Source organism: Colobus angolensis, unplaced genomic scaffold, assembly GCF_000951035.1.
Source record: "Colobus angolensis palliatus isolate OR3802 unplaced genomic scaffold, Cang.pa_1.0 Scaffold38, whole genome shotgun sequence".
In the NCBI taxonomy this organism is placed as follows: Eukaryota; Metazoa; Chordata; class Mammalia; order Primates; family Cercopithecidae; genus Colobus; species Colobus angolensis.
The window spans coordinates 248,111-265,921 of record NW_012117154.1 but is presented as its reverse complement, the minus strand read 5'-3'; the positions used below and the strand labels follow the sequence as shown (position 1 = coordinate 265,921).

Below are 17,811 nucleotides of genomic sequence, written 5' to 3'. Positions count from 1 at the left end.
ATTATTGATGCAGTGTGAAAAATCAGAAATAATCCAAACAGCCCATTGTTGAAGAATAAAAAAACCCACAGCAGTTCCACATGAAAGCCCATCATATAGCCATCAGTAATGTGGGCAGATGACCACCAGACACTTTTAGGTGATTTAATCAGGATGCAAAATCCTATACAGCATGAGTCCAATCATGTTTTGAAGTATGCTTTTAAAAATTATGGCCGGGCACGGTGGCTCAATTACAATGTTATATTTAAATGTAAAAATATGCTTTTTTCCAAAAAAAAAAATCAAAATAAATTTTAAATCAAAAGGTTACCCAGTCTGGGCAACATGGCAAAACCCCATCTCTACCAAAAAATACAAAAGTTAGCCAGGTGTGGTGGTATGAACCCATAGTGGTCCCAGCTATTCGGGAAGTTGAGGTGGGAGGATCCCTGGAGCCCTGGAGGTCCAGGCTACAGTGAGTTACTGCACTGTAGCTGAGACGACAGAATAAGACCCTGTCTCAAAAGAAAAAAAAAAAGATAGGTTACCAATCATATTAAAGTTTTAAAAGAAAAAAATCTTCTTAATATTGCCATCATTAACATTTTGACTAATCTCCTTCCCACCCTTTTTTGAATTTTACATACTTGCAATAAAAGTATATGTAGTTTTTGACCAGGCACAGTGGCTTACACCTGTAATCCCAGCACTTTTGGGAGGCTGAGGTGGGAGGATCGCTTGAGGCCAGGAGTTCAAGACCAGCCTGGCTAACATGATGAAACCTCATCTCTACTAAAAATACAAAAATTAGTTGGGCATGGTGGTGCAGGCCTGTAATCCCAGCTACTCAGGAGGCTGAGGCAGGAGAATCGCTTAAACCCAGGAGATGGAGGTTGCAGTGAGCCGAGGTTCGTGTCACTACACTCCAGCCTGGGCGACAGAGTGATGCATCTCAAAAAAAAAAAACTCTATAGTTTTGTATGCTGCTTTTTAATTTGACATACCAGTGCAAGCCTTTCTTCCACGTTGCTATATAGTCTTCAGAACTATAATAATTTGATTACAAATTATTCCATTGACTTAATTTATCAGAATTTATTTAACCATTTGCCTAATAACAGTGAGGTTATTTCCATATTTTTACCTTTATAACACTGTAGTGAATGTGGACTATTTTCTTAGATTCAGATCCCCGAAGTGGATGGACTTGGTCTGAATTTACATTTTTGTTCATTCGGATTTTCCACTAATTCATACTGGCCTGTCTTTAGGTTATTCTCAATCATTAAAGTTTAACCTTAAAAGACCATGTGACAATCAGAACAGTTCCATTGGCAGAGCCTCCGTGGCTACTGGGCTGTCCTTAGTAACTAAAGGGGTCAGGAGGCTGTCTAGTTTGCAGAGTGACCCTTAGGGGGCTCCGGATGTTTCAGACTCAACACAAGAGTACAAAACAGAGCGCTTTTCTTGAGTGCCGCTCTGGTTCCACAGTGAATGCACTCGGCTGCCACTCACAGAAAGCTTTTATTCCACAACCTTTGCCAGCAAGGAAGGAAAATATACAGAAGCAGGGAGGTAATCATTATGTAACTCCCTCCTTTTTGTTTTTCCTTTTTCGTTTTGTAAGGACATCATCCACTAAGGATGGAAATGCATTTATGGTTTCTCCTTTCTGCTAAAGCAAACTCAAGCAGCTTCATTTTCAGAAATGCAGAATTGACAGGGTTTATAAATGCTGCTTTGTTGACTGTGAGCCGTGCGGTTTGGCCCCAGAGTTATCTCAGATAGCACAAATAAATCTGGCGGCCTCCAGTTGTCTCAAACTGAGCATTAGCTCCTTCCCCCGTTGTCTCCCTCCTTGCAGAATTTCCTCTTGGCCTTCAGCACAGACTCCCTCTTCTCATTAATATGCCCTGTTAACTGCTGCCAAACCTCTAGCAGTTTAGTGCATATGTTCCCTTAATCATTTCTCTTTGTTCTAGAAGTCTGTGTTTGGTTTCTGAACCAACCTTTTTCCTGCCCCTCCCATCACTCTCCCTGGCTATAGCCTATGACTGTCTACCATCTACATGTTTATTTACAGAACATCCTAGATTGCCTTTGCAGTCTGCTCGCAACATGCTAAATCGTCCCCTCGACCCCTGCCCCATCACCTCGAGAGCCCTGGGCCTTAGGAAGCCAGGTGGAGGGTTGCTGGACCCTCTGGAAAGCAGAGGTTCCTGAAAGACAATGTTAACTCCCTGCACAAAGACTCCTTCTTAGATTTTCTGCTGGTCCAACACAAGAAAAGGACGCTTTCTTCTTGGACCCAGTGGCGTACGGCACACTCGATCTCAATGAGTTATTCATCGTGTCCAAGAGAAATACTTCGGAGCTGTATTTCATGTGAGATGGAGTGGGCCTGGCACATGGGCGGCAAGGCCGGCCTGCTCGCCGAGAGCGTCCTGTGCCTGTTCCAGCAGCCGTGTGGGAAGACAGCTGTGTCACCAGCTGAGCCCCTGCCCTGTGTGTCCTGAGGTCTTTTAAACACGTGGAGGGTCTTCTGGGCTCCTCCTGTCCTGACTGAGGTCTGCACGCGCCGTCAGACGGAGCTCCGTGAGCCATCGGTGCACGGTGGACGCTGTTGTTTCTCTCTGCTTTTAAATATTTTTCTTCTCTTCCCAAGTTCCAGCCATTTGTAAAGTTCCACCCAGTTTCTGGAGCTGGGAGGGAGGAGGATAAGCTTCTCCGAGCATGGTCTGTCTTCAGAGCTCCTTTGTCCTCAACACGGCCACTGGGGAAGCCTGGAGACTTATTATTAGAAACTTCATGTTATGATGAAATGCCGTCTCTTCTGCATCTCTGTCCTGGCCGCTCCCCTCCTTCCAAAAATAAATAAATCAAAGAGGCCCTCTCATCTGCACTGACCAAGAGGCCAAACCTGATCTTTGTTCTGTTGGTGGATCCTACCTCGGATTGCACCTGTGCAGCACCTGATCCGCAATTCCCAGGCATGCGGAGAGAAACTGTCCTACCACGGGGCGACAATAGGGAGAGCGCGGCTTGCAGGAAATTCTCAGAGTGGGGGTTTTTTTGTGTGATTTTCTTTTCTTTCCTTTGTTTGAAAAAAAGTTGGCCGGGCGCGGTGGCTCAAGCCTGTAATCCCAGCACTTTGGGAGGCCGAGGCGGGCGGATCACGAGGTCAGGAGATCGAGACCATCCTGGCTAACACGGTGAAACCCCGTCTCTACTAAAAAAAAATACAAAAAATTAGCCGGGCGAGGTGGCGGGCGCCTGTAGTCCCAGCTACTCGGGAGGCTGAGGCAGGAGAATGGCGTGAACCCGGGAGGCGGAGCTTGCAGTGAGCTGAGATCCGGCCACTGCACTCCAGCCTGGGCGACAGAGCGAGACTCCGTCTCAGAAAAAAAAAAAGAAAAAAAGTTAATATCCACTCATTTGGTGGGGTTGTAATGCACTTTTCTACCTATCCCCCAAAGGAAAGTTTGTATTCTTTTCAATGAAACCATTTTAAAAGCAGGACTGAAGCCAAAAACGATGCAGGGTTCTCCTGCGTCCTCAGAAGGTGTGGATTTATTTACCATAGTTAAATCATAATTAGTTCTCAGGGGATAGTATGTCTTTTAAACGGCTTTATTGCCACCATATTGGTTTTCTGAATAATCAGAAACTTCTGTTAAGATTGTGTTCTAGTGTTCGAACAGAAACACACCCTAAGTAGGAACAAATGTCGGGAATTGCTAGTTGTCACTTGAAGAAGGTACACACATTGGGGGTGGGGGGAGAAGGAACTTGGCAGGATATTCTGATGAAATAGAATCTAACCAAGTCTTAAATAAATGGAGTAACGCTCAGGCAGGTACACACGCCCCCTCCCATGCCCTTTTTTGATATTAAAAGGTGCTTTCTTTATCTCGTTTCATTCTCACAACTGAGGTTAGAAAGGAGGGTGATATCCCTCCTGGCTCCCCATTCCTGAAGGCCAGTGGAACCCACAGTTGGCCCCTCCGTGGCCACACACCCTCAGATGCATGCAAACCCTGTGCCTCCTGTGTGAGCCGTTGGTGCCGCGTGCGTGTCCATGTCTGGCCTGACCAGTCTTTCCCCATCTTCGCAGGTTGATGTTTCAGACACCGCAGGAAATGGGCTTAATAGCGATCGCAGCCCGGCAGACCCAGGGCAAAGGTCAGTCATCTTTTGTGATCATTGCTGTTGCTTTTGTTTCCTAAACTCTGCAACTCTTGTGGCCCAGGAGCCCATTGAATGTGTGTGCTGAATATCTGGGGGACTCAAGTTAGTAGTTTCTGTTTTCATAACTGCCTGGATTGGAGGAACAGGGAAGCACTGATCAGAAGGTTCAGCCTTAGTAGAACCAAATTATTCTCTCTAATCACCATGCTTATGAATCACTGGACATTTGCCTATGATGGCAAATGTGACCTACATGAATTCCGGGCTTTGCAATTTGGGAATCCTCACTGTGCTCTAGAGACATTTATTTTCCTGAAGGTTCCCCATAAGGAGCCTTCTGTGTCTGTACCGAGCATCACGTGGCAGGCCTTTTGCATGCCAGTTCCCACCCCAGCCGGCCCTGGGCTTGCATGCACACGGTGGGCTCTGCATCAGTGCCCATTCACACAGTGACCACAGAGAAGCAGAGCGCTGCCCAGGGCTCCACCACCTGCAGATCCTGGAGGCGAGTGCCCACATCCTCCCAGACCCATCTGGGGTCTGACCCTGTACAGGGGCTGCTCCACGGGGCTTGGTCCCTCCCTGCCCCAACCAGTGCTAGGCTCACCCAGATGTGCTTCTCACTCTCACAGGCTCTTATGACTTTTTAATAAGAACCAAAGAAATAAGAAATCTGCTGTTCTCCCTTCTTTCTCTTGAACATGTCTTTCAAACATAATTCAAATGGAAAAAAAAAATTTTTGGCAAAAGCTATGGATCTCAAGATGTGAATTTTTTTTTTTTTTTTTAAGAAAAGACATTCAAGAAAAACTTTGATGAACTCTACCTCTCATTTGGATTCTTCTATTTTTCTATCTTCAATTTTAAGAAAAGTAGGCCAGGCATGGTGGCTCATGTTATAATCCTAGCATTTTGGGAGGCCGAGGCGGAAGATCACTTGAGTCCAGGAGTTCAAGACCAGCTGGGACAACTTAGCAAGACCCATCTCTTAAAAAAATACAAAAATCGGCTGGGCGCAGTGGTACTCACCTGTAGTCCCAACTACTTGAGAGCCTGAGGTGGGAGCATTACTTGAGCCCAGTGAGCTGTAATCGCGCCACTGCATTCCAGCCTAGGCAACAGAGCAAGACCCTGTCTCTTAAAAAAAAAAAAGGAAGGAAGAAAGAAAGAAAAGTAACAACTCAGTTAATATCAGGAATCCCTTTATAAACAACTTTGTTGAAATATAATTCCTCCATTTAAAGTATATAGTTCTGGCTGGGCGTGGTGGCTCATGCCTGTAATCCCAACACTTTGGGAGGCCGAGGCAGGCAGATTACTTGAGGTCAGGAGTTCAAGACCAGCCTGGCCAACATGGTGAAACCCTGTCTCTACTAAAAATACAAAACTTACCTGGGGATGGTTGCGGGCACCTTAATCCCAGTTACTTGGGAGGCTGAGGCAGGAGAATTGCTTGAACCCGGGAGGCAGAGGTTGCAGTAAGCCGAGATCACACGCACTGCACTTCAACCTAGGCGACATAGTGAGACTTCATCTTACAAAATAATAATAAAAATAAATAAATAAAGTATGCAGCTCTGTGGCTTTTATTTAATAGCATATTTGCTGGGCTGTGCAACCATTGCCACAATGGGAATTGCTTCTAAACAGTGGCTTCCAGGACCTCTCCTGGATCAGTATATATCAGTTCAGTTTCCCAATGTCTGTGTTTGCCTTCATGACCATATGGTGGGAATTAAACTGATAGTCATCTTCAGATGTTGTAAGACTCTGAGTCATCAAGGCACAAATGATATGCTCACAGAAGCAGAGCATTATGCTAAGTATTGGAAACTTTTTCAGCAACAGAGCTCAGATTTTAACAAGCTTTTCTTTTATTGAGTTAAGCCCAGAATATAATAAGCATTGTAATACAATAAGAAGTGTAATAAGTCCAGGTTTATTTGAGTGTGTGGCCCTGGCATGATGTGTGTCTGTGCCTGTCCACATGGCAAGGTAGCCTGTTTCCCACTGCGCCCTGTGTTCCAGGACGGGGAGGGAATGCGTGGCTGAGCCCCGTGGGATGTGCCCTTTCTACTCTGCTCATCTCCATCCCACTGAGATCCCAGCTGGGACAGAGGATCCCGTTTGTCCAGCATCTGATGTCCGTGGCTGTCGTGGAAGCGGTGAGGTCCATTCCCAAGTATCAGGTAGGTACAGTTCAGTCCCCCTCTACGACCCTGTAATGCATGCAGAATCCGGCTTATTCTTGTTTGTAGCATGTGCTTGCATAATTGGTGGCTGTAGAACCTCAGCCTACCCTTTGCACAGCTGGCAACAAAGTGCCCTCAGAGTTTTAAGAGCGCCACCAGGTGCTAATGCTGCTTCAGACTTGCCCAAATGCATTCATTCCCCAGAACTCCCTTTCTACCCAGTTTTTTAGATTTCTCAAACAGCCTGATGAGGGCAACGCTTTAGATTTTGGGTTTTGTTGTTGTTTATTTATTTATTTTAATTGAGACAGGGTCTCACTCTGTCACCCAGGCTGGAGTGCAGTGGCACTATCTCGGCTCACTGCAACCTCCACCTCCCAGGCTTAAGCAGTCCTCACACCTCAACCTCCCGCGTAGCTGGGACCATAGGTGCACACCACCATGCCTGGCTATTTTTTTGTATTTTTAGTAGAGATGGGGTTTCACCATGTGGCCCAGGCTGGTCTTGAACTCCTGAGCTCAAGCAATCTGCCTGCTTCAGCTTCCCAAAGTTCTGGGATTATAGGCATGAGCCACTGCACCTGGTCATGTTTATTTATTTATTTATTTATTTATTTATTTGAGACAGAGTCTCGCTCTGTCACCAGGCTGGAGTGTAATGATGCTATCTCCACTCCCTGCAATCTCTGCTTCCAGGGTTCAAGCGATTCTCCTGCCTCAGCCTCCCGAGTAGCTGGGACTACAGGCGTGCACCATCACACACAGCTAATTTTTGTGTTGTTGGTAGAGATGGAGTTTCACCATGTTGGCCAGGATGATCTCAATCTCTTGACCTTGTGATCCTCCCACCTCAGCCTCCCAAAGTGCTGGGATTACAGGCGTGAGCCACCGCGCCCGGCCCCATGTTTGCTTTTTGATTGAAGCACCGGATGAGGTTTGCTTGTTGGACTGGTTGAAAGTTATTCATCTGCATTTTCTGTTAAAAACGGTTATTTGGGGACCTAAAAACCTTTCTCATTTCCTGCCTCTGTTTCCCAGACTCTGTGCGCTAGCAGCGCTATCCTTTATCCACTGTTGAGCACATACAATGTGTAGGTCCACTTGGGGCCATCTTCCCCCAGCTATTAGGACCCGTGTGCCTGCTTCTTTATTACTGTTGGATGTTTTGTTGTCGGTTATTAAAAAGACAAGCAACAGGGAATGAGTAGCTGATTAGCTTACTGACCGAAGCATTTTCTTCCGTACTTGGGCTTCACGTCCCACAGCCCCCTCCCAAATGTTCCTGGAAGAATTCCCTATGGGTATAAAGAGGAGGTTCCTGCCTCCCTCCCCCAGCAGCTCCTATGGCAGGCTAAAGAGAAATGATTGGATTGATTCCTGAAGCAAGGTGTTAAGAGCGTGACTCTCAAAGGAGACTTGGAGGCCCTGTCATCATTTCATTGAAGAAACAGTCCTTCTCACTGCCCCTTAAATCCCTCTGTGATGTATTCACTGTGTATGAATTTTTGGTATTCCACAAATGTAGTTAACGCTGACGTCTCTGTTTCCTGTATCACATCACATTGCTGAAACGGACGTTTACTACCAGCCGCCCAGCATCCTTGCATGTCTGATGGTTTGGGGCATCATACCATTACAGGGCTTCGGGTGCCCGGCCTTTAGCACCTGAGCTGTACGTTCTGTCTAGCAGAAAGCAATCAAAATAGAAAGTCCTGGCCGGGCGCGGTGGCTCATGCCTGTAATCCCAGCACTTTGGGGAGGCTGAGGCAGGTGGATCACCTGAGGTAAGGAGTTCGAGACCAGCCTGGCCAACATGGTGAAACCCTATCTCTACTAAAAACACAAAAATTAGCCAGGCATGGTGGCAGGTCCTTGTAATCTCAGCTACTCGGGAGGCTGAGGCACAAGAATCGCTTGAACTCGGGAGGTGGAGGTTGCAGTAAGCTGAGATCGTGCCGTTGCACTCCAGCCTGGGCAACAGAGTGAGACTTCGAATCAAAAAAAAAGAAATAGTCCTGTCATGGGAGAAATTATCTTTAACTCTAGCAACAGGTTAGTCTTAGGAAAATAAGTAAAGCAAATACTAAGCTGAGAACGTTAAATGAGTCTGTTTGGTCTGTTTAGCTTTTTCATGGCTTTGACTTTGACCCTGGAGCCCACTAGTTCCCTTAGCGAGCATTCTTTGAGGGCCTGCTATGCGCAGAGGCTGCGTGCGCCAAGCAATGGGGGCCAGGATGGAAGTGGGAAGTTTGCCTTCAGCATTGGACGGGGTCGGGGGAATTTGTGTTCCCATTCTTCTTAAGAAGTTTGTAGCAATGTTCTTTCCCTCTTCCATAGTCAGCTGCCCAGCGTCACCTGTGTGATGGGACATTTGATTTTGAATTGGGTTTCTTTTTTAACATAGCCAAGTTAGCTGACACAGAGCAGCTACTAGATGATTGAAACAGGCCCCTGTTGTTTGGATCTCACTTTTTTTATGGCCTTCACTAGGACCCCAACTGGTCGCTAACCAGATGTCACCGTCAGCACACAAATCATGACCACCCTCTCCAGGCCCACGGCGGCCTCACTGGGATGCACCCATTCCTTCCAGAGCCCACCTTGGGGTGCCCATTCTCACTCCTGCTCTTTCTTCTGTCCATGAAGTACCCCTGGGTCCCGTATCCTCCCTCCACCCACACACCCCTGCCCCTGCTCTCTTCTCTGCTTTTTTTTTTTTTTTTTTTGAGACAGAGTCTTGCTTTGTTGCCCAGGCTGGAGTGCAGTGGCGTGATGTCCGCTCACTGCAAGCTCTGCCCCCCGGGTTCCTGCCGTTCTCCTGCCTCAGCCTCCTGAGTAGCTGGGACTACAGGCGCCCGCCGCCATGCCCGGCTAATTTTTTTGTATTCTTAGTAGAGACGGGGTTTCACCATGTTTACCAGGATGGTCTCGATCTCCTGACCTAGTGATCCCCCCGCCTTGGCCTCCCACAGTGCTGGGATTACAGGCGTGAGCCACCACGCCCGGCCTCTTCTCTGCTTCTTAAAATTCTGTTCATCCTTAAGGCCCAGCTCCAGTGCTGTTCTCAGACCCTGCAGCTACTTCCAGCTCTTTCCTCCAGCACCATCCAGCACTTGCTGTGTTGAAGCCTCTTTTGTCGTTTCCACCATGTGTGGCTTTGAAGAGGAGTGATGTGTGCTCCTGTTCCATCTCCCATGAAGTTAGTAGCTCTTCGAGAGCAGAATCTGTTTCATTTTGGTCTTTTTTTATGTGGGAGGATCACGGCAGCTGTTGGAATACATGATTGCGAAAATGAAAAATAAGCACACAGCCCTCCTCTTCATCTGGAAATGCAGGTCCTGCTTATCTGCGTGAGAACCCAGAGTTTCATGAACTGCTTCATGAGCCGATGAGATCTGAAGCCATGAAGGCGAGCTGGAGTCCAAGTGCAGGGCCCGCCCAGGCACCAGCTGTCACACACCCACGTGGCCAAGGAGCTTGATAGCTCTGGGAACTCTGCAGGTGTCCTCCCACCGCCTAGGCAGGGGCTCATTCCCCTGGCCATGGCACTGGCACAGGGGGATGTGGGAAGGCGAGAGAGGAGCAGGAAAGGGAACGGGGGGCAGTGACGAAGAGCAGAGCCTCCTAGTCACAGGTTTCCTAGAGGAGACTTTCTCAGCCCGGCGCTGTTGATATGTGGGCCCTGGCATGTTTGTCGTGGGGATGTCCTGTGCCTTAAAGGATATGTGTCAGCATTGCGGCCTCTCCTCTCTAGAGGCCAGTAGCACTCCCTCAGGCTGTGAAAACCAAGGAAGTCTCCTGCCAAATCCACCCCTCTCCCGCTGAGAATGCCCGTTCTAGAGAGAAAAGAAACGTGAAGCTGTTGATCAGTTCCAGGTCATTGTGCACCCCCCATCCTTGGTTTACTTAGACTTTCTGTTCTCCTGTGCTCCTATTCCTGTATTTTTTCTCTTAGCCTAAACTGCTGTTTTAGAGCAGATGAGCTTCCACTATGCTCTAACTGGCCAAAGTCAAAAGAAGGCCTGTTGGAAGGAGGAAGGGGATTTCATGGAAGCAACAGGCCACGTAGCATGGGATTCATCACCCAGGCCTGGTGGCAGAAGGGTTTGAATCTCAGCTCCGTGGTTTTCAAGTGGTATAACCTCAGGCAAGCCACATTAACTGCTCTAAGCTTCCTTTTCTCCCTCTGTTCCCTAGGGATGCTCTGGCACCAACACATGGGCTGGGTGTAAGTAACACGTGGACTAGTGCTGAGAAGGCGCTCAGTGCCATGCCTGGCCTGTGATGTGGGAAGACCAGCCCCATGGCCCTTGGAAGCCATCAGCTACTCTCTGCTACCTTAGCTTTATTTTGCTGAATGTTCTCTTCCAGCCTCACATCTCCAGACAGGCTTCCTTTACCCACACATGGCACAGCCGGGCTGCCAGCCCCAGGTCTAGAAGACCTGGTGGTTCTGACACCTACTCAGCTAGCCCAGTCTCTTGTGTCCCAACTTCAGAGTCACAGTGGATAGGCAGAGGCCTGGGTGGCCTTGTTCAAGACGCTGTCCACTCTCGGTCCATTCTGTGAGCTGATGACGGGGAGAGCCTCCCCAGGCCACACCATTCAAGATGAAGAGGTAGTAGGCCACATGACAAGTGCAGTTTCATTACCCAGGTGAATTTCTCCTCTGTGTCTTCACAGCACTCTTTTTTTTTTCTTTTTTTTGAGACAGAGCCTCGCCCTGTCGGCCAGTCTGGAGGTGCAGTGGTGCCATCTCGGCTCACTGCAACCTCCGCCTCCCAGGTTCACATGATTCTCCTGCCTCAGCCTCTCAAGTAGCTGGGATTACAGACACACACCACCACACCCAGCTAATTTTTTGTATTTTTAGTAGATATGGGGTTTCACTATGTTGGCCAGACTGGTCTTGAACTCCTGATCTTGCGATCCGCCCACCTCAGCCTCCCAAAGTGCTGGGATTACAGGCACGAGCCACCGCGCCCCACCACTGGCTCCTTCTCAAGACATTTCTATGTGCCTTTTTGTGACCTTGGTTAATTCTGGGCCATCTTTCTCTCTCAAGCATGGGTTCCTGAATGGAGACGGACCCAGAGATTACTATTCTCTCCCCACCCTCTGGCCCTAGCATGTTAGTTAGCTACTCCATGGTAGCGGTGGTGATGGGTACTGACATAATGAACTTCATTTACAAGGTAGGCATCTTCAGAAGGGGTTTTGCATGATGAGAAACAGTGCTGGGGGATGGGGAAGAATGCTGGGGTTTATGCCAGCTGTTCTTCAGGGCTTTTACCTCCTGGCCCCAAGAGGCACTTCAATATCGGATTGTCCCAAAGAAGTGATTAGCTGTCTGAAAAAGAGGAGAGGACAAGGCCCATGTTACCTTGGTTTCTGCTTATCTTCCCTTAGCTCAGTGACTTTCCTGGGCCCCTTGTGCCCTGTGACTGCTTAATTAATGTGCAGATTTCCCTTTAGGATATCAACTTACGAGTGAAGTGGCCCAACGATATTTATTACAGCGACCTCATGAAGATCGGCGGAGTTCTAGTTAACTCAACGCTCATGGGAGAAACGTTTCATGTACTTATTGGTAAGTTTCAAAAACCTTCCCCCCAGCATTTTTAGATTAATAAAACAATAAAAATAAAAATGGTTGATGGCAGGAGCAGATGATCATGAGAGATTATTTTGAGTCTTGTAGTTTTGGAGCAGGGTATAGATGCAGAGAGATTGGTCGAAAGCACTTCACAGAGTTCAGCATTTTCTGTGTGTTTCCACGGAAACCACCAAAGTGGTATCATATCAAACAGGTATGTTATGTTCTTACATCCTTCCACACTCCTGCTACTCATTGAATTTGAAATGGCGAAAATAAACATTTAACGTTCTATTCTGTAATAAGAAAAGGAAAAGTTAATTTCTTAAATAGTTCTTCTAGTGTCTTGCATTCTTATCCTGACCTTCCTGGACCATGAAAGAGTTGGCATCATTTTAACCTTCAGAAGAAGCTCCAGGCTGGTCAAGGCGGGGTAAAGAATCCCTGTTTTGGCTGGGCGCAGTGGCTCAAGCCTGTAATCCCAGCACTTTGGGAGGCCGAGACGGGTGGATCACGAGGTCAGGAGATCAAGACCATCCTGGCTAACACGGTGAAACCCCGTCTCTACTAAAAAAAAAAAAATACAAAAAAAAACTAGCTGGGCGAGGTGGCAGGTGCCTGTAGTCCCAGCTACTCGGGAGGCTGAGGCAGGAGAATGGCATGAACCCAGGAGGTGGAGCTTGCAGTGAGCTGAGATCCGGCCACTGCACTCCAGCCTGGGCAGCAGAGCGAGACTCCGTCTCAAAAAAAAAAAGAATCCCTGTTTCACCTCAGCACATCCACATCAGGCAAGAAGATGGATTCAGAGGCGACCTCAGAAGTCCTTAGGTTCCTGGCCGTCCAGTCATCTGCTTCACTCTGTGGCAGTAGAACCTAATCTGTGTTCAGAAACCAGCAATGGTCAAAAATCATGTAACCATGTGTTTCACGTGCCAGCCAGGGAATACAAGTCCTGTGTTACCAGCTCTGCCACCAAGGGGCAATATTATTCTGGGCAAGCTACTTCATACCCTTGTAGCTCCATTTCCTATCTTCTTTTTTTTTTTGAGACGGAGTCCAGCACTGTTGCCCGGGCTGGAATGCAGTGGTGCAATCTCGGCTCACTGCAACCTCTGCTTCCCAGGTTCAAGCGATTCTCCTTGCCTTAGCCTCCCAAGTAGCTGGGAATACAAGTGTCCGCCACCACACCTGGCTAATTTTTTTGTATTTTTAGTAGAGACAGGGTTTCACTATGTTGGCCAGGCTGGTCTCAAACTCCTGACCTCATGATCCACCCACCTCCACCTCCCAAAGTGCTGAGATTATAGGCGTGAGCCACCGCATCCAGCCTCCCTCATTTCCTATCTTTAAGTGAGTAATTGCAGTTGATGCAGAGATTCCTAGGTAGGGGCCACAGACAACAAGGAGGCGCATGGATGGCTTCAGGGAGCTAATGAATGTTATCAGCATGGGGTAAGCAAAGGCCAGGCGTAGTGGCTTGAGCTCATAATCCCAGCTACTTGTGAGACTGAGGCAGGAAGATCACTTGAACCAGGAGTTCAAGGCTACAGTGAGCTGTGATTGAGCCTCTACACTCCATTCTGGGTGACAGAGTAAGACCCTGTCTCAAAAATTAAAAATAGGCCGGGTGTGGTGGCTCACACCTGTAATCTCAGCACTTTGGGAGCCTGAGGTGGGTGGATTGCTTGAGTCTGGGGGTTCGAGACCAGCCTGAGCAACATGGCGAAACCCTGTCTCCACTAAAAATACAAAAAATTAGCTGGGCGTGGTGGCGTGTGCCTGTAGTCGCAGCTACTCAGGAGGCTGAGATGGTAAAGTCACCTGAGCTCAGGAGGTTGAGGCTGCAGTGTGCTGTGATGGCTCCACTGCACTCCAGTCTGGGCAACTGGAGTGAGACCCTGTCTCAGTAAAATAAAATAAATAAATAAATAAATAAATAAATAAAGTAGGGGAATGAAACATTTTCCTATGGTGAGAACCCATAGCTTTTATTGACTTACTGAAGGCCATGGGATGGGGTCTCTGACTTTGGGGATTTAGAGCAGCCAGCAGGGTGCTCACTGGTCCTTACAAGGACATAGCCTAAGTGGCCAGGAGTCAGTGTTGCTACTCATCCTAGGAATTTCAGTTTTCTGAACACAGGGGAGAATTTTCAGTGCTATATGGCACTTAATTCAATGCGTTACAAGTGTTCAGTAGGCGCTTCAGTTACTGTACGTATGGAATGGATGGATACATGAACAACTGCAAGTTCTGCCCCTGTTGCCATAGTTACTTGTTTTTTTCCAGAGGTAATTGACATTGCTTTGTATTTTAATAGCCAGTATATTGTTTTAAAATCTGAGACCAGTCAGTCCTTCCCTTCACACGGGAAACGACAGGACACTTGCCGGAGAATGCTGTTGTTACAAATGGCATCGTTCTGTCTGTGGCAAATGTTTTGGGGATTTTTTTCTTAGAGTCACTGAAAACATGGTAGTTTTCTTACTGCCTAGTTTTTGCAGTATTTCATTTCTTATTGAAGACCTCTTCCAGGCCGATTCAGGGTCCTGCTGAACACTGAAGTTCAGCTTTTCTGGAGACACCACCCTCTCCCTGGAGAGGATAGTGGTGTTAAGTAACTGCCCAGATAAGCCTGTTCAGACACCATCCCTGGTAACTCTCATGAAGCCTTGGTTTAGGAGCCTGTAAAAAGTCCACTGAAAATGGGTCGGCGTCTTGCCAACAGCATAACCTTAGTACCAAAGACTTCTAAGGATAAAGTATTAAAAGATGCATTCTAGGGTTATGCCATGACCAAGGTTTGAAATTTCTGAATCCAGAGTTTACTTCCCAAATCCTGAATAAAACTCTATTTTCAAGCATGGGATCTGTTACTCAAGTAGGAGAAGAAACAAGAGATTGTATTCTCTATTGGACTCAGTGCAGAGCTGCAATGCTTGGTAGACCACTTATTTCAGAGGCAACACTGATACGTTTTGTCCCATATTTAATAGCATCTGTTGAATTAAATTGAATCAAATGTGGCTTTGTTTTTTCCTACCTTCTTATTTGCAGTAAGGTTAAGATGGTTTTAGCTTGAACAAGAATAATAAAAGAAGGACAAAAAGGAAGATGGACAAAAAGATATAAGTCATTCTTCAAGTGGTTAGAGACACGAAATCTGAAATGAGGACGAGGAAGGAGGAAGTTGACAGTCAAGACTGTAACTTTTTCCAGGTGGCAGAGAGGAATGTGTGATGCCATCAACCGGCTGAGCTGCTCAATTGTTTGTTTTTGTCCAGGCTGTGGATTTAATGTGACTAACAGTAACCCTACCATCTGCATCAACGACCTCATCACAGAATACAATAAGCAACACAAGGCCGAACTGAAGCCCTTAAGAGCCGATTATCTCATCGCCAGAGTCGTGACTGTGCTGGAGAAACTGATCGAAGAGTTTCAGGACAAAGGGCCCAACAGCATCCTTCCCCTTTATTACCGCTACTGGGTCCACAGGTCAGTGCTGGCTCGTCTTCATTCTTTTCAGCTCCTTTATTAGTATCTTAGTAGTTCAGTATTTTTTCTTCTTCTTTGAGACGGAGTCTCGCTCTGTCCCCCAGGCTGGAGTGAGTGGCGCCATCTCGGCTCACTGCAAGCTCCGCCTCCCGGGTTCACACCATTCTCCTGCCTCAGCCTCCCGAGTAGCTGGGACTACAGGCGCCCGCCGTCACGCCCGGCTGATTTTTTGTATTTTTAGTAGAGATGGGGTTTCACCGTGTTAGCCAGGATGGTCTCAATCTCCTGACCTCGTGATCCGCCCACCTTGGCCTCCCAGAGTGTGCTGGGATTACAGGCGTGAGCCACCGCTCCCGACCGTAGTTCAGTATCTTAAAATGAGGGACCGAGCGCTGGTCTGAATGATTATTTTCTGTGCCTCTATTGGAGAAAATGCATGGACACCACCTTGACCGAGTTAGCATCGCCAATAATGGAGCAAACGGGCATCTTATGCCTCTTGGTGGGATGCGGTGGGAAGAACCGAAATCGTGAGAGAGTTTCACATTGGTTTAATCTGATTCTAATTGTGAAGAAACAATCAGATGCATCTAAATTGTCAAACCTTCTAGGTAACAGTGGTACTTGAGATCCCAGGCACTGGCCTCAGCCTCAACCAGGGGCTACCGCATCAGAAACCCCTGGGCTGGGCCCAGCACCCTGTGTCATAACAGATGCTCCGGGGATTCTCACGCAGCTGAAGTCCGAGGACCACTCACTGATTTTACCACAACAGGCCTGTGCCCTGCAAAAATGTCAGTGTCTGCACACAAACAATTGGACAAAAAAAAGGTGGCAGAATTGTTTGGGATTAGAGAAGACAAAAGAGGCATGACATCTGGATGTAATGTGTGTGATCCTGGATGGAGGGAAATATCCACAAAGGATATTAAAGGAACAGTGGGAATGACATGAACATGGACCTCTTGTATCCAAACTTTCTTGACTGGTCATAGTTAATGCTATTATAATTTTGCAAGAGGTTCTTATTCTCAGGAGATAAAGTATTTAAGCAGAAAGTGTCACAATGCCTGCAGCTTTTAAAAAACTTTTTTTTTTCCATTTCTATTCTTCTTCTTCTTTTTTTTTTTTTTTTTAGAGAGGGTCTTGCTCTGTCACCGGAGTGCAGTGGCGCCATCATAGCTCACTACTGAAACCTCGAACTCCCGGGCTCAAATGATCCTCCTGCCTCAGCCTCCCAAGTAGCTGAGACAACAGGAATGTGCCACACAGCCCGCTAATTCAAAAAAGTGTTGTTGTTGTTTTTTTGTAGAAGCAGGGTCTCACTATATTGCCCAGACTGGTCTTGAACTCCCGGCCTCAAGCAATCCTCCCACCTTGGCCTCCCAAAGTGCTAAGATTACAAGCATGAGCTACCACACTCAGCTGCAACTTACCTTTACATGATGCAGGAAAAAAAAAATGTGTGCTTATATGTGTTTATGTGTGAAGAAAGAAAGCAAATATGGAAAGTATTTTCATTTGGTGTGAGAATGGAAGAGAATATGAGGTTTGTTGTACTATTCTTTCAGCTTTTCTGTGATTTGAAATTCTTCAAAATAAAAACTTGAGGAGAAAATTCTATATGTTGAAAGCTGTTAAGAAGGACGTGAGTTGAGTATATTTGGAAAATATTCAAAAGAAATAGGATCAGGATGAATTTCACTTGTGGCTGATGTGACCCAACTTTGTTTTATGAAATAAAACATTGTCTGCCAACTCAGGCTCTTTTCCTCCAACCTCAGCCAAAAAACCTAGAGTTGCAGAGTGTTTCTTCAAAGTGCTGGGAGATGAGGAAGTGGCTCGAACCACCACCGCAGATGACCAGAATTAGAATTAGGAGGAGTGACGTTGTGTGAAGAAATTTCGACTCCTTGTTGAACTTGCACCCTGGTGGTTATTTGAGTAGTTCTTAAAACCATTCACCAGGGTGGAAGAAAGTCAGAGCTTAGCCCAGGCTGCCTTTTCCCCTCAGCGAGCTTCAGCCGTCTCCTCAGCACCCCCAGCCCTCTCATCATGGATTATTCTTCAGCTCATTGTCTTAAGCCGTCCTGTGACACCTCTCAGTGACCTCACGCTGTTCTTCCTTTTCAGTGGTCAGCAAGTCCATTTGGGCAGTGCGGACGGACCAAAGGTGTCCATCGTTGGCCTGGACGATTCTGGCTTCCTCCAGGTTCACCAGGAGGGCGGCGAGGTTGTGACTGTGCACCCCGATGGCAACTCCTTCGACATGCTGAGAAACCTCATCCTCCCCAAACGGCGGTAATGCCGGGCGTCCCTGAGACAGACCTGGGCCTGCCCTCCTGACTCACCGGG

The 17,811-nt window shown here is 47.3% G+C and overlaps 1 protein-coding gene across 1 annotated transcript in view; it reads left to right on the top strand.

The window, feature by feature from the left end:
- HLCS (holocarboxylase synthetase (biotin-(proprionyl-CoA-carboxylase (ATP-hydrolysing)) ligase)) overlaps positions 1–17,761 on the top strand; it is a 222,047-nt gene extending 204,286 nt beyond the window's left edge. Inside the window, exons 6-10 of the mRNA XM_011953994.1 lie at positions 4,097–4,164; positions 6,199–6,359; positions 11,838–11,952; positions 15,243–15,456; positions 17,590–17,761. Of these exons, the coding sequence (XP_011809384.1) occupies positions 4,097–4,164; positions 6,199–6,359; positions 11,838–11,952; positions 15,243–15,456; positions 17,590–17,761 (730 nt within the window). The remainder of the gene's footprint in view (positions 1–4,096; positions 4,165–6,198; positions 6,360–11,837; positions 11,953–15,242; positions 15,457–17,589) is intronic.
- The last annotated feature ends 50 nt before the right edge of the window (positions 17,762–17,811 follow it).